This window comes from Melanostigma gelatinosum (genome assembly GCF_949748355.1).
Source record: "Melanostigma gelatinosum genome assembly, chromosome: 8".
Lineage (NCBI taxonomy): Eukaryota > Metazoa > Chordata > Actinopteri > Perciformes > Zoarcidae > Melanostigma > Melanostigma gelatinosum.
In genome coordinates, this window is record NC_136641.1 from 2,675,907 (window position 1) to 2,703,434 (window position 27,528).

The 27,528-nt window shown below is 42.6% G+C and overlaps 3 protein-coding genes across 4 annotated transcripts; 2 read left to right on the plus strand and 1 right to left on the minus strand.

Moving 5' to 3' along the window:
• Positions 1–137: 137 nt before the first annotated feature.
• LOC306781121 (alpha-1,3-mannosyl-glycoprotein 4-beta-N-acetylglucosaminyltransferase C-like) lies at positions 138–7,782 on the plus strand. The gene is made up of 5 exons (XM_079273816.1): positions 138–300; positions 2,598–2,682; positions 3,313–3,463; positions 4,812–5,066; positions 5,615–7,782. Exons 2-5 carry the CDS (start codon positions 2,602–2,604, stop codon positions 6,517–6,519), a joined length of 1,392 nt encoding a protein of 463 aa, XP_079129942.1. The 5' UTR covers positions 138–300; positions 2,598–2,601; the 3' UTR covers positions 6,520–7,782.
• Positions 7,783–15,386: 7,604 nt separating this feature from the next.
• Positions 15,387–16,774, minus strand: cfap126 (cilia and flagella associated protein 126; the record flags this gene model as incomplete). The annotated part of the gene is made up of 5 exons (XM_079273052.1): positions 15,387–15,497; positions 16,072–16,260; positions 16,371–16,445; positions 16,590–16,652; positions 16,751–16,774. The coding sequence occupies 5 exons, from the start codon at positions 16,772–16,774 to the stop codon at positions 15,387–15,389; spliced, it is 462 nt and encodes a 153-aa protein (XP_079129178.1).
• Positions 16,775–20,052: 3,278 nt separating this feature from the next.
• On the plus strand, positions 20,053–27,361 carry ccnq (cyclin Q). Of its 2 annotated transcripts, XM_079273451.1 has the most exons (6): positions 20,053–20,152; positions 20,372–20,561; positions 21,299–21,482; positions 22,792–22,924; positions 23,193–23,411; positions 26,205–27,361. In XM_079273451.1, exons 2-6 carry the CDS (start codon positions 20,414–20,416, stop codon positions 26,292–26,294), a joined length of 774 nt encoding a protein of 257 aa, XP_079129577.1. In that variant the 5' UTR covers positions 20,053–20,152; positions 20,372–20,413; the 3' UTR covers positions 26,295–27,361. The 2 variants fall into 2 exon arrangements, with proteins under 2 accessions (XP_079129577.1, XP_079129576.1); XM_079273450.1 differs by lacking the exon at positions 20,053–20,152 and having other exon boundaries at positions 20,168–20,561.
• The last annotated feature ends 167 nt before the right edge of the window (positions 27,362–27,528 follow it).

Here is a 27,528-nt window from a genome sequence, read left to right on the forward strand (position 1 = left end):
TCTGTAGTCACGCAGGCGGTTACCGTTCAACAGTGATGACACGCGCTGGATTAGATTACGCCCCGGCCACCAGGTGGTTTGTACTCACGCCCATACACCGTGTGGGACCCAGGAGAAGAAAAAGTAGCATTAACACAATGTGGTAACACGGGTTTTCGCCTATGTATCACTAGGAAGCGCGATAGTGCACTACAGCGGGCGAATCATTTTTCTTTCCTCTCCCGTGATTTTCCGTGCCTTATAAGCACACTATACGGAGTTTATTCACCGACTGACGTGCCGCTGCTGAAGCTGAGGGAGGTGAGTGGACACAAGTTTCTACTTTTAACAGTTTCCTTTACGATAAGTGACGCAAACCAGTCGCTTTTATATATCCAGTGACGGGGTTAGCATGTAGGACACATTTGGCCAACTCTTTTAAATGTTTTTTTCTTATGAAGGCGTACGTGCTATGTGTACATATTTAGTATTTTTGAAATGAACTCTCTTATTACTGTGTTAACACGTACCGGATGTGTTTTTGGTGAAAACGATAGTTACTGTTGAACGTAGTTAGGCGACTAAATAACAGCTGGCTAGGTTCGCTATTGAAACAACGTAGTTAAATAAAGTGTCGGAAACGTACTTCAGTGGAACAGAATCCACGTAACTTCCTACATACCAGTCATTCTTATGTTTTTCAATGAATAGCCTATCCACGTAGATACTGGTTCTCGATAATAACCAACAATACAACTTTGTGTATCTTTCAATGATGGAAAATTCTGTGGTTATCTCTAGACATCCCTTTAGAACGGTACTGTTGGACTAACGTTAGCTAGAGTTGTCTTGTGACGTTATTGCTAACGTCACAATGTAAAAAAACCCCGCGTCCCTTCAACACACCTGTCCCTGTCAATCCTGTTTGTACACGCAATTCAACACCCGCTCTACGCGGTAACGAGAAGCATTTTCATTTGGGAATTTGAAGAAGAATTATTAGCCTATGACTCGGATATCTGACTGGTGGCTGTAACGGAGGCTCGGTATTCTCGTTTACAAAACGTCTGAAGCCTGTCATGTGCCCCAACACCAGAGGACGGACCATAATTCAACTACCGGGGTTCCTTTTATCATTAGAATGACGTCCCTGTCCGTCAGTGCGTGTAAACAGCGGGCCCGCCTTCGCTAAAAATAGATTGAAGGGTGACCCTCCATTCGGTTCCTCTCCTCCGTGTTTACTCAGTAACCTCCCGTTCAGTCCCGCTCTTCCTCGTGTCTGTCCATTGTTGTGGCAATAGTTCACACGAAGAAAAGAAAGGTCAAAGGGCACAATGACAATGGAAACGAGTAGAAATGTGAATAAGAAGAATCAACATTTATGAAAGTTGTATATATATTTTTTGTATTGTTTAGCATTTTGCTGGGAGGTTATTCCAGTGTAAATGAAATGCACTTTCTGAGAATTACTTACTGGTAATATTAAAATTGCTGGTAAAATGACATTTACATTGTGTAATGGTGTAAACCTATTTACATTTTCAAATCTATTCTAATGAGAGCCAGTGCAGGCCTTTTTGTTGTGTCCAGCCACGGCTTTCTGAACGGATTCAAGTCAGGAACAGGCTTTACCACGGAATTAGCAGCACAGGAAATGAAGGAGGCATGATTAATTTCCTTAAAGTCTCAGCCAAAAAAAATATGTTTCATAATCCTTATCAGCTATCACATCAGTATTGTCAAATACTTATAATGGACTAGAGCTGTGGGGTAATATTAGAGGATTACTCTCCATAGTATCGGATCTAGGGATGCACATATACAATATCAGATATTGGGCTGATACTGACTCAAATAGCTGGGTCGGGTGTCTGTGATAATGGGGCAGATCTATTCAATTAAATTCTACGATTTTTATACAATATACATAATTTACTGTGGTTTTATTTCCTGTTAAAGTTTTGACCAATTTGATGCCGCAGCTAAAGGTTTACACCTGAATTGTGATTCCTATTCATTTTGAAGATATTTTACCAATTGGCTGGATCCCAATCAATTTTTATAAGAACAACTAACCATTCATTTCACAGCGCTGGTTGCACTATTCAGTCACACAATACAGCAGACGGAGATCTGCGCTCTACTGAGTTACATTTTGTTTTACAAAATTAGGAAAGCAATGTTTAAGTCAAGGCTGATGTTTACTTACATTAAATTCCACACAGTGAGGCATACGGCTTATTAATTATTAACTCAGTATCGACCGATACTGAGTGCACGTATATTCACGTATATTCATCCTGAAAAGTTTGGATCGGTGCATCCCTAATCTGATACATACATGCGTTACATTACATAGTATGTTACATGCATAAGGCTCTGCAGCAGCACAGAGAGCTGCTTGTTTGTGCCAAATTAGGTCCAAGTCCATTCTAACCTGTTGCTGTATCTGGGTCTTCTGAAGCATTCATTAACTGAATTATTTACTGTTGTGCTGACTGTTTTACACACCAGCATAATCCTGTGTGTGTGTGTGTGTGTGTGTGTGTGTGTGTGTGTGTGTGTGTGTGTGTGTGTGTGTGTGTGTGTGTGTGTGTGTGTGTGTGTGTGTGAGACAGGAAAATGCGCCGTCATTCAAAGAAGAATATTTTGGCAGTGGTGCTTCTCGTTGGAGTATTGTACTTTCTTAACTTCCTAATTGCTGTGAGTACCACACACACACACACACACACACACACACACACACACACACACACACACACACACACACGCGCACACACACAAGGCTTACATTTCTGGCCATGAGTTGCAACACTCACATTTCCACTGGGATGCACCAATACTGACTCAAATAGCTGGAACACGTTTCGGTGACCATGGGGCTGATCTATTCACTTCAATTCTATAGAATATATGATTTCTTTACTGTGACGATAATTCCTGTTTGACCAGTTTGCATTAAAAATGTTTACACTTCCTGTTCATTTTGAAGATTTACCAACTTGCTGGTGTACAATTTATTATTACAATAAGTTTTGATTTACAAAATTAGGAAAGCAATTTTGAAGTCATGGTTGGTGTTGCCTTACACGTAAAATAAAGATCCCTTTATTTTCCACACAGTCTCTTCCACACAGTGAGGCATACAGCCTATTAATGAAACGCTGTCGGATCGGTACTCGTATTGGCCGACACTTGAATCCCAGGTATCCTCATCGAGCCTGAAAAAGCCTGATCGATGCCTCCCTAACTTTGTTTCATGCTTCAGTGTATGGAAACAGTGTCACAACTGTAATTAATTCTGATCGATCAATATATATATTTGTTTTGCAGGGCCGGATAATTTCACACGAACCGATTCCAAAAGAATTAACTTTTCAAGGAGAGAGGTTGGTTAGTAAAGAGTCGTGGGTGGAACGGGGAGATTACCTGCCTCTCAATGTGTCCTATCAGGTGCTTGCTGGAGCCCCATCTACTCAACAGAGTGAGTTACACACCTTGTCTGTCCCTTTTGGTGAAAGAAGAATTGATGTGATGGTCATTAACTTTGTGCAAAAATGATGTCCAAGACCATTGTACAAGCTGAAAATAAAATGTGAACTGTTACAGACTCGGGGTAACCTCCTTTTCCTTTTGCGCTTATTGTAATTCAATGAAACACACCATGTTAGTATACACTTCAGCATTTGAATATTTACTGTATATTATGTGTATTTATATGTCTTTATCATTGAATATTAGGTCACTTATGTATTCTGCTCACTCACGAATAGCACACCGATCTGGAAAGTCAATTTGCCATCTTTGGTGGTAAATGCCCTTCATACCATGACAAGCTATTGCACTCTGTGTACTTCATTTACCAAACTTTGTGCACACACTTACGTACGTAATCATTCACATGCACTAACGTGCACTAACATGCACCCAAAGCATGCGCAGCCGGCCCGGCTATGTCAACAAAGCCAGGAGCAGCTTGGATTACAACACACAAAGAGAGAGAGTGACTTCATTCTCTGCTCAGGTAGACATTATTACACGATATCGTTCCACTGACAATAGTTGTTTGCTGCTATATTAATGTTCAGAATGTTAAATACAGCTCCTTCAACTGAACTGGTTGGGCGCCACCATAGCTTAGCAGGTCAATAGCTAGTTGGTTTTAGCTTGAGGTGTTAGCTGGTGGTGTTATGGACAGAAAGGTATGCTTTGTTGCTTGCTGAAGATTCTTTTGTGGGACTGTATTGAGTGTGTGGGTCCCAAACATGGACATGTCTGGTGTCAGCAGAGCTGCATATTTTACAGATGAAGCGTAAACTACTGTATTAGACAAATATGAAGAAGTTAAACACATAATTCTGCCTGAAAGCAACACAGTCTATACTGATGAATGCAGGAAGGACAACTGGAAAAAAACCCGCCAACTGTGTGAATGTGTTTAAATTAATAGATTTATAATATCACTGCTTCATCTAGGGCACAAGTAGATCCGACTATAATTTCATGTTTGTATTCTGTTAGCTTTTCAGCTGCAACCCGACAGGGCTAGTTTTGGTTCAAATGCACCTGAGCAAATACAATGTCAATTCTGATTATGTAGCTGAGTATCTACTCTTTGCTTTGGTGAGAGTAGGAGTCAAGGACAGTGTAAAGGTATATTAGATAAGGGTTAGAGAATAGAGAGAGGTAAGTATTAATGATGGCTTGATTACTAACTGCAGAGTGATAGATCAAAAACATGATTTACCATTATTACCGGGCTTCTACTGGAATGGTCACTCAACAGATGAATCTGGTTACACATCACATTTTTCTGTCCGGACATGTTTCAGGGTATTTATCCATTGGATTATCGTCAGTGAAGAGGAAGAAGGGCAGCTATCTAATCCCCACCTTGAAGTCCCTCTTCTTACAGTCATCTCCTGAAGAGCGCTCTTCCATGGTGGTGGTAGTGCTGCTGGCAGATTTTGATGTCAGCTGGAGAGTCACTACAGCGGTGGAGATCAAAAGTGCATTTGCTTTGGAGCTGGAACAGGGCCAGCTGGTGGTCCTCCATGTTCCTCAGGATCAGTACCCTTCTCTTACAGGTGTAGTACTGTGTACAGGTGTAGGAGCACATGTGCTCCTACTTGTGTACTATTTGATTCACATCTATGTCATGAGCGTCTGGTTGACGTGTGATACTGACTGTACATAACAAGTGGACGTAGTCACAGTGATGTCCCCATTGGTTTGTGAACTACTGTTTTGAAGCCATGAATTAAGCATTTAGGCTGTGGCCATCTTGTTTTTTGGAACCAGAATTGACAGAAGTGGAGCGAAGTACAACCAAACTCTGAATGAGACATATTTAGGCCTATTTGACTCTAAATGGACCATAATTTACTAAATGAACATCAAACTGTATTGAAGAAGGCTGGCAACTAGAGATTGAGACATAAACTTATGTTTACTGAGGTAATAAATCAAGAGAGAAGGAGTCATTTTCTCATAGACTTCTATACAACCAGAGGAGTCGCCCCCTGCTGGTCAGTAGAGAGAATGCAGCTTTAAGACACTTCAGCTTTGGCTTCACTTTTCAGAACCGGAGGTTGTAGCCTGGATACTGATACAGGTCTCTTTGGTTCTCCTGTAGGTCTAAAGAGGAACTACAATGATGCTCCAGAAAGGGTATCGTTCCGCTCCAAGCAGAACCTGGATTACTCCTTCCTCATCCACTACAGTGCCGGTCTTGGCAAATACTACCTCCAGCTGGAGGACGACGTCTCCTCCGCAAAAAATTTCCTCTCCACCATCAGGAAGCGCGTTGAGGAGCAAGAGGCGAAGAAGCCCACTTGGGCAATGCTGGAATTCTCAGTCCTCGGCTACATTGGAAAACTATACAAATCTGCCCATCTTCCTCTCCTGGCCCGCTTTCTCTTTCTCTTCTACCAGGAAATGCCTTGCGACTGGTTAATGTATCGTTTCCGAGATTTGCTGACACAAAGGGAGCCAATCATTTTCAAACCCTCACTGTTCCAACACATGGGGACTTACTCCTCCTTCGGAGGGACTTACAACAAGCTGAAGGACAAGAACTTTGAGGAGGTGTTATACACCAATCCGTCAGCTGAGGTTTATTCTGATATGTCCACCTACAAGAAACACTACCCCAAACTGGCCTTTGATGCTGGTGAGGGATTTTTCTGGGGACGCTCCCCAGAAAACGGAACTTACCTGACTGCAGTGTTCACAGAGCCTACGGTAGTGATGGGGATATTTGTAGAAACAGGATCAGAGGGCAAAGACCTCCTGGAGTCAGCTCAGGTGGAGATAGGCTATGACGTGATTACCACAGAGAATGGGGAGAAGAGTTGTAAAGAGTTCCAGTCAGTGGGGACGTTAGAGAATGGGAGGTTTGAGAAGCTAGAGATGGACAAAAAGTATAGTTTTAGCTCTTCTTGTCTGAGGATAAAAGTTACAGCTGGGCAGAAGGAGTGGGTGATCATCAAGAAAATCAGGATCTCAACAAAGCCTAATACAATTCCACACCAAACCTAGGAGTGATTTCTTTCTTCAGGCCAGATGAGTATTTTTTTATTTGACCTGCCGGATCTTGTATACAAGCTGAACATGTGACTTTTGTGCCTTGTTAAACATTCTCACTGACGTAGCAACATTCCAGTGCCTAATGAAACGGTGTGAAGCTGCTGTCAATAAGAAGATGTTTCTTCCTTTGATGAGAATTGAAACATCACTGCTGATGATAATTTAGGTTATTTGTAAATAACAGTTATGGTGCTATAATTAGCTTCAGCTGTGCGTATTGGTCACGGCTTTAAGACGAGATTAAGTATTAGAGGTGGTTCTAATTTTTCTACCTCATGCTTGAGGCGTCCGAGGAATCCAAGGTAATTCCTTTCCAATCTATTCTGTCTCTTTAACAACAACTACATCAACAAGCGCTTGAGCAACACTTCAGCGGCTATTCTCTGACAATGTAGCTTGGCCGTTTTACAGCTTTTGTCGCTCGTAGTGTGAACATAGCGTCATACAGCGTTTTGCTGCCGATGATGTGTGGTGTTGGTGTTGTTAGGTGGAGCTCAACCCATGCTCGGAGCCCAAAAACCGACAACCTACTCAGGGAAGGGTACCTAGCAAGAGGGACATTTGAGAGGAGGCTGGCGGACAGTTCTGGAATATCTCGGTCAACATGAAGCCGTGTCATGCCCATCATGTGTGTTACGTCCTCTCTCTGTAGACAGCGATGCACTGTTGTTCCTCTCACAGCCTCACTCCCTGGGATCGGTCCAAACCGTGGAGGTTTCCCTTTGCTCTGATGTCATCAGCCCCATCCCCCAATCCCACGGCTGTCTTCTCAAATCCAGACATCTGGGACTCACAACCGGGGAGGTGATGATCTTCATTGAACAGTTCGCCATTGTGCTTCTTATCGATAAACTGGGATGCTGTGTCCTTGAACTTTGTGTTTTCAATTTTGATGTATAACAGGGTGTTAACAAAGAGGCACTCGTTTTGTGGACTTGACAGGGATTAGTTTGTTATTGTGTTTTCATTTGTGTCATTTGTGTGGTTGCTCCTGAAGTTAAGATAGACAGCTATTTATTTTACTTGTATTCTCGTCAGCTGTGAATTTAAGATGCATAGTATAGATTGATTCGTTTGGTTACTGATGTGGCACCATTCCATGGCCTTTTCTTTACGTGCCAACATCAGTTGATTTATCTGTGATTGTGAGTTTATTTTCTGTTTTGTTGCTTGTTTTTTGGGGTCCTTTGGCAATAAATGACAATCAACGCCTGATTACACCGGCTTGTGTTCTTCCCTTATCCCTAGACTTGACAGGGACATAGCGGTGGTGGCATCTTTACTCTAAAGTGGCAGAAAGGAGGGAAGGCCAATGGGTCAAACAAATGCTATTTTTCTTCCTTTTTTTTAAACTGGTTGTACCCAGTATGTAGGCTACATCCACACGAACACGTTTCCGGTTTAAACGAATATCACGTGACTATTCACGTACACTGGGCGTGATGGTGCCGGTGTAAACAGGAAGTAGATTGGTTGTTTAGTTAAAAAAAAATACAATATAAAGTAGTCTTTGAGAATGAAAGGTTGTGTTTGATACTTAAGATCTAACTTTAAAATCTACCTCTATGAACTCAAACTGTTATGATGTGGTGTGTTCATGGACCCGAATGCAGACTCGGACAGCAGAGTTCTATTTCAAAACCACGATAATTTATTTCTCTCAGTCAAGGGAAAAGGCAGGAAATGGACAAATAGGAGGCGTCTCCACGCCTCCGCACGGTTCCAAGCCGGAAAGTGGTTAATCCTGCTGAGCGGCCGACGAAGCCGACAGGAAAACTATCAAACGTCAGTACGGAGGCGCGTCCTCGCGCTCCGCTCGGATCTTAGCCGGGAGGCTGGATCGTCTGTGTGACACCCGAGGCTCGACACAGGAACGCCAAGACTACACAGTTGATCTCCGAGGAACTAACTGGAAGGCTTCTTCGTACAGGTGAAAACCCGAGGCTCGACACTGTACGGCAGGCAAGTTGAAAAAACGAAATGCATCGTTAGTAGCGGATCTTCAGAGAGTGAACAAATGGACTACTCACGGGTCGGAATAACAGGTAGGTAAACGGACGGACTGACAACTGGAATGCGAGTGGCAGGAGTATTTATGTCAGCTGGAGGCAGGGGCGGACTGGCCTACCGGGGATACCGGGGGAATCCCCGGTAGGCTGACGGGGTTTGGGCCGGTCCAATAGAGTGGTCTCACCTACGTCACGATCTCCTTAGTTACGAGGTCTGTCCGCCATGTTGGAGTACATACAGATCCTACATGGCGGTGTTGGGAACTAAAGGAGCGTGTTTGGGTTATCAGCATTTAAGAAACTGAATTCTTGACATCAATAGAATTATTGATGTATGTAACAATTATTAATGATTATTAATATAAACGGGGCACCACCCTGCGAACAGGGACCAATAACCAAACGATAAAACTAAGTCTCATAATTAGTAGTCACTCATAATGTCAATAGTCTGCGTATGACTATACATTCAGTGACAGTGAAGGTTTTTAAGTTCGAGCACAGGCTACTACATACAGTCTTATCAAATACATATGCACAAGTAATCACAGACGACTGCTCCTGAAAGTACAACAGAGTTTATTGAATCAAAATAATAAATGATCAAATCAATTAATATTGCAACCAACAAACGTTATCATACAATTTTATATGCCTAAACTAAAGAATGAATAAAATGGATGAGAGTGTATGTCTGTGTGTGTGTGTGTATGTGTGTGTGTGGGTCTGTGGGTGACAAGGAGGGGGAGTCTTACAGCTAGAGACTACAAAGATGGCGGCGTCGAGTGACGCTGGCCAAAGGGGAGGGGCCTTAAGAACTACAGCTAAAAACTACAAAGATGGCGGAGTCGAGTGACGCGGACCAAAATGGCAGTTAGGCTGCTGTACGTAATTCACGTGTGCCGATGCAGCACGTGTGTGTGTGAGGCGCTCGTTTGAACGAGGTTCCCCAGGGGTAGAGCTAGGAGCTGTGTGTGCGTGTTACGTGAGAGGAGGAAAGAGAAAAAAGGTGGGGGCTCATGAATCAGACTTCTGCGCGCGGTCCGCGTTGTAGTGAGCCTGAGTTGGCTGGCTCTATCACGCATAAATATACCGCTGTCGTCTTTGAACTGCCGGTAACATATGCCGTGATAAGCCACGCACCTCAGCTCACTCACAGAGTCGAGTTTAATGAAAAGAGAACTTCCACACGGAGTGGAAGACAATGAATGAAAATAATCCCAAAGAAACAGTCATAGTTGATACACAAATACAGCGGAGCTTCTCTGCTCCGTAATGATTGCGTAATACCTCAATATCACGCGACAGTCTTAAACACACAAAAACACGGGAATATCAACATATACATGAATGGCCTGAATTAAACTTAAGTTAATTTAAGCTAAGCTATGCCCAAATGCCAAGAATCTTACTTGTAGATGCTTCGTTGCAACGTGGAAGGGTTCGTGGCAAAGCTGTTCTTTTTCTTCGAGAGGAAGGGGGGGGGGGTGCTTCTCAGCGCGGCGTTGAGCTGGCGCTGTTTCGGTCTGTCGTGGCGCAGCTCGCTCTGGAGCAAACGCAGACGTGATCTGTCCTCGCGGCAGGGAGGGTGATCTAACTTCGGCTGACGGCGTGGTCCGTGCGTCTTACCGGGAATCGTCGGTGAAGGAGGGAGGCGTTGTCGTCTTTCCTTCGCCGGAATGTGTGCACCAAAAGAAAAAGGAGCAAAAAGCGCTGAACTGATCGCTGAAGCAGATTCGTTATCGCGGGCTGTTTCATCCAGCGAAACGGCTTGTCAGGGTTTGAGTAGGGTTGAAGGGCCGTTGCTTCCTCGTGGCCTCCGTCGTGCTGGAGGGGGGGGAGGAGAGGCCGATGTGTCTTCATGCGTCCAGGACGAAGGTCCGGGCGAAGAGAGAGTTGTGTGCTCCCTGTCTCAACCGAGGTCGACGGGAAAAAGCTGGATTCTCTGTGGCCTGGACAGGGGGGGGGTCCGGGCGAAGAGAGCGGTGTGTGCTCCCTAACTCAACCGAGGTCGAAGGGGGAAAAGCTGGATTCTCTGTGACCTGGACGGGGGGGGGGTCCGGGCGAAGAGAGCGGTGTGTGCCTCCTGTTAACCCCGGAGGGAGAGTTGGAAAAAAGCTGGATTCTCTGTGGCCTGGACGGGGGGGGGGGTCCGGGCGAAGAGAGCGTTTGCGTGCTCCCTAACTCAACCGAGGTCGAAGGGGGAAAGCTATGAGGTGGGGGCAGCAGAGAGTTTTATAGAACAGTGGCCGAACCACAGGGGTCCTCGGGTCTCTTGGCTCTCGGCCAATGAGATTGCCGCGGTTACCATGGTTATTTGGGGGGGGGGGGGAATTCACACCTGAGTGTGAAATTTCACCCAGAGGAGGCTTGTTCTCCTCAAACTACAAGTCAGGATGAGACCTGTGCTTGAAACAGTGAAGGCCCGATTCTCTTTGTCCACAGCACATGTTTAAGCCATAGGCCAGAGCCCAACAGCGGCGAGTAAACAAGGAAGTGCGGCGACAATACCATACTTTGAATCACTGGATAGTGCATCAAAGGTTCGCTACCTGGCCAAATTGAAGGTTATTGGTAACTTGGATCCCTATACGATGAGTGCAGATGGTTTCAGTGCCGATCCTACTTATCTTCCATCGGTAAACTACGCCAACATCTACAAAACTCATATCAAGCAACGCTGAGGCTGCATCTCTGTGTTTCGCCTGTTGTACACGCTCGACACGTCTCTGGTACCGACTGCTGTCACGGGCCAATGAAGCTTCGGTAACCTTCTCATGTCCAAGTTTAATTTATATTTCCTTTATTAAATACTGTTCACAAACGAATTAGTAAATAAAATCACTGACCACTTATAAAGTGATCCGCACATACTCTAGTGTACGCCAAATTCCATTCCTTTATATCTCGAGAGATGCGTGACAGCCATTTCTCGCGACGTCGCTTGGATAGCTCCTTCGTGTCATTTCCTTGATGTGTAATGACCGCTGGCAAACCAAAGAATGATTTCTTGTCTCTATCAGCTCTGCTGCCACAACCAAAGACAGCACAAAAGTTCACCACCGATAGGTTATGCGACTCAGCCGTGCATGCCAGTGGCTTTGTGTGTACTCCAACATGGCCGACAGCTAAAACTGTGACGTCACACGAGACCACTCTATACCGGACCACCTCCATCATCAACCGGCCCTCGCTCTGAGATCGCCGACCCCGACTGCATTCTATGCTTCACAGAACACGTTAAATTTACTCGAATACTTAAAGCTCATAGTCACTGACGAAGATTTATACTACTTCTCGCGATCTGTATTCACACTCGTGGTTTCCATCTGCGAGCCGGCAGCACCCCTACACGCACACACACTCACACACCCAGCATGCAATCTGCCCCAAAGAGGCGGGTCTATGAAGCAGTTTAGCCAATGATGCTTTAATGCTGATTAAAGATATAAATGAGTGACATACAATTTAGCCAATCAGCGTCCTCAAATAGATTCAGCGACGAGGGGTTTTCTTTCATTTAATTTTTCCAAATTGTGTGTGTTGCGTTTGTTGTAAACTCTAATTAAAGGTAACCTTAATATAGTTAGATTGTATCGTTTCCTGTTGAAGGGAATTATTTCGGTAACCCTCAAGCTATTAAAGGGAAATAGAAAACAGCCCTACCTACATGTGCACCAGCGCCACTGGTATAACCATCTGATACTATCCCAGAGTTCAGCATATTCATCTAGCAAACTACACCTACCTTGGAGTGTTACATTTTATTCAATGTGTCCATCCGGGCAAATTGGTGGATCCAAATGTTATGGAAAAAACATATATGATGCAATTTCTTTGTAATCATGCAAAATAATGTTAAGTGTATGGGTATTTTTCCAAGTAGGCCACTGACTGGTCGATACGTGCGATGCATTGAGTGGGCAACGCGCCGTGTATTGAGTGGGCCGGTCTGACAGTAACTCCCGGGACACTTTTTCCCCCCAGTCCGCTCCTGGCTGGAGGCGATCACAGGAGATGAGGCACAGCTGTGCCTGCGGAGAGAGGCGCGGCAGTGGGTGGGACTCGTAGGAGGACCCTACTGAGGGAAATACAGCAGAGCTAGACACACATCCTCACACAAACAGACACATTTCGTGGAAAGTTTTAGAAGTTTTATTTTTCAGACTTAGTTACAGTGCTGGGGGTCTTGCTCTCTCTCTCGCTCTCTCTCTCTCATCAAATTTACTTTAAAATCAACAAAACACAGTTTATTAGATTATGGATCCATAAATGTGGTCAACACACGTCTCTCACTCGTTCCCTCGGTTTCATTGTTTCTGTTCTCACTCGTAGCTCTGCTGGTGGCTGAAGTCTCTGTCCTACTAAAGAGCAATTCATGTTTTGTTCCTTTTACATTTTATCTGCGGACTTCACAATAATTGTGCACAACAATATAAGCATTAATAAGGACAGGAAAGTCCTCCGTTTTGTGTCCATCACCCTCCCTAAAGCCGCTAATGTGACTTCAGACGGCCGCTCCGTAGGTCTGATAACGCCGCTGGACACACTGCTCCAATAACAGCTGCTTCATGATGCAGACTTTAACTGCACAACAGCTGCTTGTAAAGACAACAAGTTCAGCATCGCCCGTAATCAGTTGTCCATGTTGAATTAACCTGGGCCCCGTTCCACGTACGTGTCTGACTGAGTTAGCCGGATACTTTTCAGGATAAGATGACGTAGATCAGGCTTTTCGGTTCCACGAAGCAAGTTCGGCAAAATCACCATGGCAACACATCCAAAAGCTTGAACACATCGCCAATATCCGTTATCACATCATGATGACTTCCTGTACGAGCGCTATCGATTCTGCCGAGAAGGAATCATTTATTTAGAGCTTCTCGAGCCACACATTGAACACCACACGCCCAGCCGAGCACTGACTGTCTCAGACTGGATGCAGCCTTGCGCTGTTGTGCGAGTGCTGCGTTGTTGTCCAGTGTCGGCGATGCGGAGAACATGGGGAAAGCCGCTGCATGCCGTGCTGTTCGCAAAGTTCATTTGGCGCTTAATAAACTTATGGATGTGTTCATTACATTATGGCACATATTGTATTGACTCAGCATTCTGAGTCATGTGTGTGTGCTGAGTGTTTACTTGCTCTCATGTCCTCTTGATGGCTGGTTGCATACATGGAGGTTAAAGCACTCATCATGATATGACAGTGTTATTAGTACACCAGCACATCATTATTGTAGAACATGATTAAGGTGGACTCATGATAAGAATAGAGAGAATCACACACGATTTCTTTTCACTGCTTCAATTGATTGAATGTCTGATGATGAATAATACACACATACATACTGATCCGCACATACACAGATTCTCACACACACATATTCAAACTAGTTCTATATGGTAATCTACACACACATGTATATACACATATATAGTAGGCTACATGATACATAAGGGCATACAGTACATATATCCTCATATTAATTTGTATCAATTAGATACTACTTATTCTGAAAGAGTTGAGATAATTATTTTCGCTATAAGATCTCATTGGATGATGCATTCCATGAAGTCTACTGCCAGCAGCACATTAAAGACATATAATCTGATTGGTTGGGGTGATGAGGCATTAAAATGAGCTTTTGAGATTCATAAAGGAGGACCAGGCTTTTTGGATGCCTCCGTGTGTACACACAGTTGTAGCTGTGAATCTACACACGGTTTTATGCACTAATATAAATGCATTATGTATCAGGCTGACAGTTTAGGACACACATACTGGAAGTTATTTGTATTGTCCATTGTTAAATGTTGCGTTGTGGGGAAGGAAGTTACTCTGTGAAAGTCATGTGGTTTTATAACGCTGAGTCATGAGTCACTGGGACAGGGACAGTGTGTGTTGCCATGGATTGAGCTGTGTGCAGGACTGGGATACAACTTTAGAAGGACCAGACCTAGAGCCTCGCAGTGTTCACTTTGTTCATGCCTCCATTTTGATTGTAAACTACAATTTTATTACACTCACAAAATGGGTTCATCTGTGCTCTCACAAAGTCCAGTCCACGATGGTCGAATGCAGTACACATTATCTCATTAGACTTGATGTAGTCAGAGTGTTCTTGGACAAGATGCTCATCATTGTATTTTCGAATGGAACATTTGCGGACGGTAAATGTGCACTAAAGGACTAATGTCCCCAGTGAGTGCTACAGTATATGGACAGAGAAAGCTGATCTCTCGTGATGTGTTGACTGTGCCTATGTACCAGGAAGCAGAGATTCTGCTGTTACGCAAGGTCTCATCGTTTTTTTTTGTCTGATAAATAAATAAAAAAAATCACAAAATGTCAGTGGAGGAAATATTCCTACACGTAAACATGAAAATAGAACCGTTCAGCTTGTTAAATCTGAAAATACATTTCATTCAAACTGGACAGAAACAAAATAAAACTCCACCAAACATGTATTTTAGTCTCTCCACTGCTCTGACAATCAGCAACTCTGGGTGGTCGAAATAGATACGTCATTCACAGAAAAAGACTTTGTCTGGTTTGGTCAGCGAGGGACAACTCATCAAAGTGAAACCATAAAAGAGGTAGAAGACTAAGAGGAGGGAGGAGATGGGTGAACACAGGCAGTGTAAAAAGGGTAAAACACATCTGTAACAACAAGCTTTTCATGCTTTTTACCTTGACCTGTTGACCTTTCATGATTCGTGAGTAACAGTCAGACATGCTAAAATAAGTCGACACTGAGACTGCAGATTTTTGTCGCCATTGGTTTTCATCCACTAAGAATTGAATGAAGTTCACTGGTCTTGATGTTCGTCTTTGTGTCTCTGCTTGGAGGATGAGGGGGCTTCTTGGCTGGCTGGGTTCACTGACAGGGCAGCACCGTCCTGCTGTTCATCCCCATTGGTCTGAAAGAACTCAAGAGAGGGAGTTCAGGTTTTTCAGCAGCACAAACAACATAAATCAATACAGACCAATAGGGAAGAAAACAAATAAATACAAGGTATATACAGCTAGTATAAGAAGTCAAATAGAAATACAAGGGCAATTATGCTTAAAAGAAAATTAAACTAGAAAAATCTAGGTCTGCCTTAACATTACACTGTAACTCTGATGACTGTCACACCCTTGAAACTCAGGTATTGCTTTTGAAACAGATCTTGTGAAAAGATAAGGCAGCACCAACATGTATGTCGACGCTGACATTAGGTTTTGTTTCTGACCGGCCACTGAGGCAGGTCAGTGAACGTTTCCATCAGCCTCTCAATGTTTGTGTCTGCCACCTCTGAAATCTGCGTAGAAGGCTTTAGAATTGTAGACAGTAGAAGTGTGGAACATATCACTTCACTTAAAAATAATACTTCTAAAGAAGGAAAAGCTATCTGCCATGGTGACAGGTGACCTGATACTTTTACCTGCCACAGCCAGCATTTACTCTGTATTTAGTAGGTGCTAATTGCATTCTCTATAGCAGAAACCTACCTGCGTAGTGTGGGTGTCAGCATCCTGCAGCCTGTCTGTGTTTTTGCTGCCAGAGTGCTGTAGGTCAAAGCCCCAGGACTTGAGCCTGTTGAGGCCCTCCACAGAGCGGCCTGTAGGGTTGATGCGGTGCGTCGGGATACGAGCAGGTAGGTCCCAGGTCCCCTTAAAGTCTGGCCATGTCTTGCCCCTCTTCAGCACACACACACACACACATACACACAGGACTGGAGTCAAACATAGATTCACAATGAAAGCAATATTTAATTAAGAGGGGAAAAATAGGTTTGATATATTCTAACCTTCTTCACTCCTGGGAGCAGATGTCCTCTATTATCAGCAATGAAGGTGGTGTGACCCTCCTGTGCAGCGGGTCTCTACACACACACACACACACACACACACACATTTTCAGATGGCAATGCTACTCTTCAAACTACCAGGCAATATGAAATACAAGCAGTATAGCTAATACATCAGCAAAGTCAACAAGAACTGATGTATGACATTTATCAGGCTACCTCTTTGAATTGCTTCGGTTCGCACCAGTTCTGCAGCCTCTGCGGCTTGAAGGCGCTGTCATACTGAGGGTGGAAGTGAACACGAGGTCCGTCACAGTAAAACACAACAGCTGAATGTGTAATCTTCCTAATTTGTATTTCTCAGATCGTACAAAGGTTACCTGGTTTGCAGAGTACATGGACATGTCTGCATCTGTGTCTGTTTTTGTTGACTCGTTGCATAGCAACGCGATCAAACAGGCCTATCCTTTCCAGAGTACTGACGGCCAATGGGAAACTAAGACTGCTCAAATCAGCCAGATCCAACTTTGCAAAGTTAGTGGAAGGATCGACGTGAGACAACTTCCGGTTTTAAGAATACGGTGTCAACAAAGCGTATAAACAAATTGCATATATGGAAATAAGATGAATTGAACTATATTCACATCAAGTTTAAAACAAGTTACCTGCATCTCGTGAGTTAAAGGGGAAAATACAGCTAAATTATGTGTGGAATGTACTTCTTAGAAAAATTCGACTCGACACCAAATGTAAAATCAATAATCAGGAGATTTATTCTTGCAAGAAGGAGCAGAGTTGTATCACATACAGTTATGTGTCAAGTTGCTGCTCAGAGCTCTGTCTCTAAGTCCAGTTTGAACCATCTTCTTCGGTTGACACAGCTGTCAATTGTGTGGCTGTGTGGGCGCCTGCCCTGGCGCCCACCTCCTTGAAGCGAATGTGATATCAGTCTTCAAAAACACATCTGTGATTAGCAAGGTCATGGCTATATTGAAACAGATGCACAGTCTGTTTCGAAGCATTGTGGAAAAGTACAAGCATGCATGTATCATTCTGTATTTTTCCAACAGAAGTCTTTCTTTGATTTGAGGGTTGCTGTGAAGATAATTACATTAATAATGAATAATATCTGTCTGACTGATATGTATGTGTTGAGGACATTTCTGACCACATCCATTTTAAAAATCAAACATCTTAACTAAACAAAGTCCCATATTTGTACCTTCCAATAGCTAATTTCTGAATTTATTTTACTACAATGTGCGCTGATTATTACATTATGGACTTTTATTACATTTAAAAGATTACATTGTGGGCAGTTATTACAGTCTAAGTTGCTACAGCATGAAAACAGAAATGGAAGGTTTGGTTAAAGTGTATTAAAACTCAGAAACCTTGACAAAGCCTGCTTTAAATCAAACTGAGGAAACGGCATGGAACCTCTGTCTTTTAAAGGTGGTTCATTTGCCCTTTTTCAGGTTCAGTGTAACAGCTGTTGCTACAGGTTTAATGCCCAGTGCCTACAGATGGAACAGCTTAAAAAAGCAAATACTTCTGACTGGAGTTGCTGTCTGTGTTGATAAAAATTCCACAAAAAGTCAGTTTTTTTCCCAATGCAACACTCTTATGTTGGTCTGTGTGTACAGTGGGGTGGTGGCCTTAATTACCTGTATTTTGCCCGATTAAAAAAAAATTAAACCTCTTAATTTGTACATTACAAATGTTTGATTTGCATTATTGATAGTCAGAGAAGTCCTTAACACAATGAGTCAGGAATTATCAACACAATTATTTTTATAGCCCTTCAAATATTCATAAATGTATACACAGTTCAAAATAGGGACTTCTACTTCAGTAAAATCTTTTAATTAGAACAATAACATGTTTTGACTTTCAGTAAGTCTGTAGTCAGAGATGTCCAAAACATAAAAAATAAATGTTTGAATGGTTGATTTAGAGGTATCCTGAACACAAATATATCAGTCATTGTTTGTAATTTTGTGAAAATACTTTTTATAGCACCTCAAATATTAATAAATTAACAATTTTTTGGTAGAAATGTAAGACATTTATGAAATATCTTAATTGGTAGATTAAAATGTTAGATTTTTAATTGACTGGAGGCAGAGATGGCCTGAACACATTAAAGTCATTGTCTGGAATTATTGAGAAAAATATCTTTATAGCACCTTAAAAAATTCTGACATTAGCTATTTGAAGGTAAAAATGTAGGACTTTTACTCCGTAAAATATCTTAATTGGTGCAGGTAAGATGTTTGATTTTTGATATGGGTGTGGTCAGAAATGTCCTGAACACATACATATCAGTCAGTCAGATATTATTCATTATATGCCCCCACATGCCCCTATCACCCTGTGTGGCTCCCCCGTCGACGTGGTGGAGTCCTTCCGCTTCCTGGGCTCCATCATTTACCAGGACCTCAAGTGAGAGCTCAACATCAGATCCATCACCAAGAAGGCTCAGCAGAGGATGCACTTCCTGAGGCAGCTGAAGAAATTCAACCTGCCAAAGACAATGATGGTGCACTTCTACACAGCCATCATTGAGTCCATTCTCTGCTCCTCCATCACGGTCTGGTACGCTGCAGCCACTGCCAAGGACAAGGGCAGACTGCAGCGCATCATTCGCTCTGCTGAGAGGATGATTGGCTGCAATCTGCCATCCCTCCTGGACTTGTCCGCCTCAAGGACCCTGAAGCGAGCACGAAAGATTGTAGCTGACCCCTCTCACCCTGGACATGATCTATTTGTGTCCCTTCCATCTGGCAGGAGGCTGCGGTCCATCAGAACCAAGACCTCACGCCACACAAACAGTTTCTTCCCGTCCGCAGTCGGGCTAATTAACAAAGCCCGGGTCCACTGACTCTGTCATCCCCACATCCCTGTTTCTTCATTTAAACACACTCATCACTTTTAACTTTCCACTTACACTTCACTTGTTTTAGGTCCTGTTATCTGTTTTGTTGTGCACTTTATCCTATGTTTTATTGTAAATTGAATGTTTCTTTCTTGCACTGTGCTGATTGTGATAGTTTAATGTTATTGTTTACTGTTAAATGTTACGCACCACCCCGCCACGACAAATTCCTTATAGGCGCAAACTTGCTTGGCAATACATGGTTCTGATTCTGATTCTGATTTAATTATCTTTCCAGCAAATCCCAAATCAAAGAATGACATTTCACGCACAATTTTGTTGTATTGTCTCCTTTAACTCACGAGATGCAGGTAACATGTTTTATACTTAATGTAAATAAAGTTCAATCAATGTTCTTTCCATATATGCAATTTGTATATTTGCTTTATTGACACCATATTTTGATATCCGGAAGTTGTCTCACGTCGATCCCTTCGCTAACTTTACAAAGTCTCTCGCTCGCTCCCGGACTTGACTGTAGTTGAAAACAACACACGGGAAACTGGGTGCACTGGGTGCATACGCAAGAAAAAAACAAACAAACAAAAACAATAAATGAATGTGCCTGCTGTCTATATACGCTGTTCAAATGCCATTATTCTAATTTATTTAGCTCCCTGTCCCCAAATGATAATTTTACTTTGGAAGATAACCGGAAGTATTTGTGGTATGTTAATTAGAAGGACTGACGTGTTTAGATATTTTTCCTTTTTGCACAACTTCAATTTTAACGTGTTTTTGCGTGCTGCACAAAGTGTCCTTTCTATCCTCTTGTTTCGAAAGATATTCGCAAATTAATTTATTGTTGGAGAATTGACCGGAAGTACAACTATTTATCTTCCGGGTAAGTAACCGTCTCGAAAGTATGGTTATATGCTAGCAACACATTGATGCTGGACCGAAGCGAGTTAAAACGTTCCTAAATTAGGAAGAAACACAAGGCCCGTCGTAGCGGAACTTTGCAGCCACTGGTGGCTGATTTTACAGCGGGTTACAAAGAAACTCTGCAGGCATATCATGTACTAACCAACCTAAAGCTAACGCTAGCTGCCCCCTGTCACAGTCACGATACACTATACAACGTCCTGCGGATGGTACAGGAGCCATGGAGGGTCCGTCCTCTCGTTTACCGCCCTCTCTTTTACCGGCGTCCCGAGACTGGATGGTGGGCAGGAGAGACTCCGGTGGGGATGCAGAGTCAGACCGGGACATAAAAACACACTTTCGCGTCTGTCGCTTCATAATGGAGACAGGTAAACTACGGAGGTGTGTGTGTATGTGTCAACAATTAATTTCCTCAGTATATTCACAGTGTACTAAGGAAAATAATGAAAAGTTATGAATACAAAAAAACTGAAAATTATAATTTTACATTCTGAGTTGCTACGTAAACATGACGCGATATTAGAGAGCTTTTGTTGACTGTTGAGATAATAAGGACTTACTATCGCATTATTTTAATTTAACGTTAATTAAATTTCTATTTCTATTTTTTTTTATTAGAATTTTTATCAGATTAATTTTTCTTGTCGAGGTGGATTTAGAGAGAATGTATCAATTTAATGTAACTGCTTGCTTTTCTTAATTATTTAGGTCTTGTTAAATTCACCACACATCTGATCCCTCAGACAGCACCCATTCAGCTTTGCTTTTGCCTCTACACTATTGATTGTTTACTACTGTGTTTTTTTTGTTGAATGGAGGGAGATTGTGATATTTGTAAGCAAGTTAGAAATGGACACGGAGCCATAATCATACTGGCCTGCTGCACCGATTTTTTTCTCAGTGATTCAAATAAAGAATGTGAAGTAAGTTGAATTTTAATGGCAGTTCCGTGTGATTATCAGGACATATTGCCGATCTGGAATAGATTACAACCAATGCAATACATGCATATGTTTAGCATGAATCTGTCAAAGATGATACAACTTTGATTTAGAAATGAGTGCTCCTCTAACGAGTTGACTCCGGCCTCGTCCTCCCTGCTCAGGAGTGAAGCTGGGGATGCACTCGGTGCCCGTAGCCACAGCCTGCGTGTTGTACCACCGCTTCTGGGACCGTGCCAGCGTGCACGCTTATGAACCCTACTTGGTGGCCATGAGCTGTGTGTACCTGGCTGGCAAAGTGGAGGAGCAGCACACCAGGACCCGTGACATCCTCAACGTAAGCCACAGGTAAGATGCTTTGTGAAGAGTGAACACTACCTGAAGTGACCACGGATCTTCATGGCCACTTTTAAATCATACTGCTGGGAGCAAAAAGAAAATTCAGCAAACTGTCTGCTATTATGATGAAGTATCACTTCACCTACCGTAATTCACATGGAAACACAGTTAGTCACCTTTTTAAGGTGGAATGTTAGTTGAGAGGTTCTGTCTTGACTTTCTGAACTCAATGGTGAGTGCATTTCATTCAAACCAATAACATAATAGATTGTCATAATATAGAACTAACTAATTACATTGTGTGCAAAATACTTTTACAAATATTTGATTAATTTGTTCTGTAAAATGTCAGAAAATAGTGAACAAGACTAAGTGGAAACCATAGAAATGCATTCTGTTTCTATGGTGGGAACTCGATATGTGTGTGGTCGATGTCATAAATTGTGGCCAAAAATATCCATCGCAATTCTCCAAAGCCCAAGCTGACATATTCCAATCACCTGTTCTGTCCAACCAACAGCCCAAAAGCCAAATTTACTCCGCTTGGTTTCACAGAATACAAAGACAGCAGCAAATATTCACATTTGAGAAGCTGGAGCCAGTGCATTTTTGGCCTCTTTTTTTACATTCCATCAACTAATCAATCGGTTAATCGACAGTGTTTCAGCTTTAGTTTGATTTCACATGATCAACGATGTTCTTACCAATAACCCAGGACCGTGTCTGTGAACTCTTGAGACGGCTCAGCAGGAATATTCTTTTGAATGGGAAGTTAAAAATAAATGATTCGGAACAATCTTTACTCACTCGTTTGCTCTGCAGCTTTTAAACATATTAGACAGTTTTCATCAACAGGATACGTTTCATCACTGTCTATTCGTCTTTGAGGAGTTCTCGTCCATGCTTTGTTAAAGTTGAGTCCACTTACTAACTTGTTCTGGAGCTTTTGACTGTTAGCAGCAACATGACTTTGCTTTTATGTCATTTTCAGTGGAATATGTTTTGGGTTTGGACTGTTAGATGGACACATCGAGACATTAAACGTGTCACATTGGACTCTGGGAAATTGTGATAGACATGATGTGAGAAATGTGATTAATTGTTCAATGGTGTGACTAATTTATAAATAAACCAATAATTAATATATTTTAAACTGTAGCCCTGCTTTACACGTCTTAGTAAACTAGCCAATGTTTGCATGTATTTGATGCCGAACTCATGATAAGTATCAACTGATCATCATTATCATCATCATCAGATGTGTCTGTTTTTATTTAGCTGGCAAAGTCAAATTTCACTTCCCATTCCTCACTCACAGGTATTTCAACAGTGGCAGTGCTCCTCTAGAATGTGACAAGGAGTTCTGGGATTTGAGGGACAGCGTGGTGCAGTGTGAGCTCCTCATCCTCCGACAGCTCAACTTCCAAGTCTCCTTTGAACACCCTCACAAGGTGTGTGTGCGTGCTCCTGTCTCCCCCTATTTGCCGTCGAGCCTCTGTGTCTATAACTGTCGTCGTTGTTGTCTAGGTGTGTGTGTGTGTGTGTGTGTGTGTGTGTGCCATTACAGTACGGTCTGGGTCAAAGGAGTGTTTTCAGATTTGACTTCACTTTTCTGAGCTTAGCTCAGAAATGATTTAGCTGACCTGTGATTGGCTGATCCCCGTTCACACAATCCATTTGTGCATAATGTACAGTAATACATTGTGTTTTTCTCTCTAGTATTTACTCCACTACCTGTTGTCCGTGAAGTCACTCGTGAACCGCCACGCTTGGTCTCGAACCCCCATTGCCGAGACTTCCTGGGCGTTGCTTCGAGACTGTTACCATGGCGCCATGTGCATCCGCCACATACCACAACACATCGCCATAGCAACGTTGCACCTGGCTCTAAACAGCTACGGAGTGGAGCTGCCTGTCGGGGAGAAGGAGTGGTGGCAGGTGTGTGTTCCCTGTTAAGTGTTCATAATGATTATGTGTGTGCCACAGAGGCTGTTATAGGTGGATTTATTAAGATGGTATCAAATGTGACACATTAGCAGGTGTGTGTGTGTGTGTGGCGGTAGTTTCAGATGGGAGATGTGTTCGAGCTAGGTTCCACACGCTCTAATAAACTCACAAAATGTCAAGAAAGGAAATACTCGTACAACTGTTCTCTTTAGTAAACAAAATTCAACCGTACACCTTCTGAATTGAAGTACCTCTCTTTCACTCATCTACGACAGGCTGAATTGCCTTCTTAACTCATTCATCCAGAGTCGACAGAATCAGAAGAAACACTCACCGAAGCTGCGTTGGTTAGTCTTTCCACTGTTCCAACAATCGCCAGCTCTGATTTGTTGGAGATAAACCCTCAACTCACAGAGTTAGATGTGAGAATATTGTGGCTACGCGCTGTGCTCTCTGCCCGCTGAGCAGCTCTCCTTCATCAGAGGCAGACCAATAACTTAGCAAAATAAAATTGAACATTCACCCAAAAAGTCGCCACAAAAGAACTCCGTCTCAGGGTAGACCAATAACGTCATCAGTTAGCAGAAATCGGACTATAGTCCACCTGTGTGCAGTATAAGTGTCACGTGATCTGACTGTCACAAGATCTAACAGAGCACCGTTACATCCATTATTATAAACTGGAAAGAATATGACGTCACAACAAACCTGCCAAGAGAGGACCAACACTCACAGCAGGCAAGGAGGACATTAATCAGAGAGGCAAGAAAAAGACCAAAGAAAGCTCTACAGCAGGCTTTATTGAACAAGTCATGTTTTGGTTAGGGTTAGGCAGGGGCGGGCTGGCCATAGGGGATACCATTCCCCCGGTAGGCCGACGGGGTTTTGGGCCGCACCTCCATCACTAACCGGCCCTCGCTCTGAGATCGCCGACCCCGACTGTATTCTATGCTTCACAGAACATGTTAAATTTACTCCAACACTTAAAGTCAATAATCGCTGACTGATATTTATACTGCTCCTCGCGATCTGTATTCACACTCGTGGTTTCCATCTGTGAGCCGGAAGCACCCCGACACACACACGCACACTCACACACCCAGCATGCAATCTGCCCCAAAGAGGCGGGTCTATGAAGCAGTTTAGCCAATGATGCTTTAATGCTGATTAAAGATATAAATGAGTGAAATACAATTTAGCCAATCAGCGTCCTCAAATAGATTCAGCTTGGGCACAATCGATTCTATCGATATATAATCGATATATATTTATAAATAAATAATTAGATAGATAGAAAGATAGATAGATAGACTTTATTTCAGACTCGGGGTCCATACAGACACACAGTATAATATGTGTGTCTGTGTGTTTTATATTATAGTGAATATTATAATACTATATATATATTGTTATATGATATATATATTATTATATATAAAATAATATGCTGTATAATATAATGATATATATATATATCATATAATAATATATATATCATTATACAGCATATTATTTTATGATTTATATATTATTATATTATACTGAATTCCCTGTGTGGGTGACACAAATAAGATGTCCTGACGTGTTTGTCAAAGTGTTAATATGTGTTTGATACCTTAATTGTTTTGCATTAAATCATACTGGGATGTTTGCTGAAATTGATTGGATGTGGCACAGCCCTACAGAGAACATGTTCCACCAGCTCCACTGCATATAACCATCTGATACTAGCCCAGAGTTCAGCATATTCATCCAGCAAACTATACCTACCTTGGAGTGTTACAATAGCGAGTATTATTTTATTCAATCTGTCCATCCAGGCAAATTTGTGGATCCAAATGTTGTAAAAAAAACAAAACATATATGATATAATTTCTTTGTAATCATGTAAAATAGTGTTAAGTGTATGGGTATTTTTCCAAGTAGGTCACTGACTGGTCGATACGTGCGATGCATTGAGTGGGCAACGCGCCGTGTATTGAGTGGGCCGGTCTGACAGTAAACTCCCGGACCACTTTTTCCCCCCAGTCCGCTCCTGGGGTTAGGCACCAACACTACGTGATTAGTTTAGGAGAAAAGATCATGGAGTGGGTTAAAATAACTACATTAGTCCAATAAGTTATCTAAGGGGGTGTGCCTTGTATAGAGCCTCCACACAACACACTGCTGTAAACAGGAATGAAGGTGTCTGTCGCAAACTGCAGTAAATAAAACTGCAGACGCAATTGAGCTGCATACTCCGACTGTGCTCCTGAACCTGAATAGTATCAGCATTTCTCACATGTATCACATTAAGCAGAAAACGCTACTTTTAGAACAAGGCCTAATACTGAATATCCAAACAGAATATGCTGTTGATAGACAAACCGTAGCTGTAGCCGTGCACAGGTGGCCCCTGCAACAGCAACCATACAGCTTTGTACCACTGTGCCCTTTAACCACAGGGACATTATCACCTGACCATCCAGCTCCATCGTATTTTTTGTTATTTATTGGTTTATTTGATGAGGGACAGTGCATATTAATAACATTTCTGTAAATCTTCAGAGCAGAAGTGCCTCGTGTAATTGTTCATTGTAATTGAAGGCTGGTGGCCAATGAGGTCTCTTTGATTTTGTAAGTCACTAAATACAAATAGAAAAGGTCAGGATTAGTTATGGTTTTCTGCTTCCAGCCTCGAGGCTACAAGATCGTTTGAAGATTGTTTGAACAATGTGTGGACCTTTGATGTCCATGTTGGTTGAAGTCAGGTGTGGAACTGAAGCCTGTGTTTTTTTTGCGTAGGTGCTGTGTGTGGACGTGACCAAAGCACACATCGACGCTGTGGTCTCTGACCTCCTTCAACTCTACGACATGGAGGCCAAGTGTGTCTGAGGGACACGCCTACGAGACGCCCTCACTGGAGACGCATGGGAGTTGTTGCATCTGTTGCGTGTGAGCAGAATGAGTAAATGTGCGTGTCGTTCCCTGCATGTCGGGGTTCAGGTTCGTTCATGTACTCGTTTGTGTGAGAGAGAGGAGCACTTTGTATTGCCCCAGTTAGTCTGTGAGCTGTGGCAAAAAACACAACCGCTTCCTGCCACCGTGGGGAGACATTTCTTGCTTTCTGCTCTCTGATCACCCAGCCCTGCTGCATCCCGATGTGCTCTCAATCAATACTAACAATAATAATCAATAATTCCAACAAATCCATGAAAATGCATGGGAATGATGACCGCATGAGTGGCATTGTCCTCGCAGATTTGGAGTGGGTCGCCAAATAAATTAGCAGAATTATTTCAACGTTTCTATCTGCAGTAAACCTTTGAACCACATGAGGGAGCCTGAATGTTTGTATTCTACTGATAACAATGAATCTGATATGACTAGTGGTCATTCTGTTTGTTTGACTGATGAGAGGAAATGAGAGCCTGTTAACTTATTTGGTCATATTTGAACATGTGTATATGTTTGCAACACATGCATGAAGCAAAGTTGTGATTTATCAAACATGCAACTCTTCTTCACGGCTGCTTTACCTGTTCAGCATAATATGAGATGATGAGGAAATGGCAGTCAAAATGATCAGGAACATTCATTCACGCACAAATACTTGTCTTGACATTGCATATTATGATATAAAACATAAATTCACATGTGAATGCATTCTTTTGCACAATGACCTCATACAGTAAGTGTCATCATGGTGATTGAAGTGGATATCTGACTGCATGAACTATTGTCTTGTGTGTTTTTGCGAAAAGACAGTTTGTAATTTTATGAGGAGGACCAAGCAGATGAAGAATATGTGGGCACATAATCTGCTGTATGTTTTTTACGAATGCCTCTGCTGTTAAAATAACATTTGGCCTGTGTGTTGTTCAAAATGAACTCTACAGACTCTGCCCCTTTCTGTTTCAAGAACATGTCTGGTGATATTCTATATTTTCTTGTCAATAAATGCCATGGAAAAACTGAAACCAGCAAGGAATTGACAATACAAGCGTGGTCTGTGATTATTGTGATTATTATGTTGTTCCTCTGTTCCAGTGAGCTCCATTGTCGTCCAACAACACATGAAAGAGCCACGGTGTTGCACTGGGGGACAAGTTCCTTCATCCCTCACTAG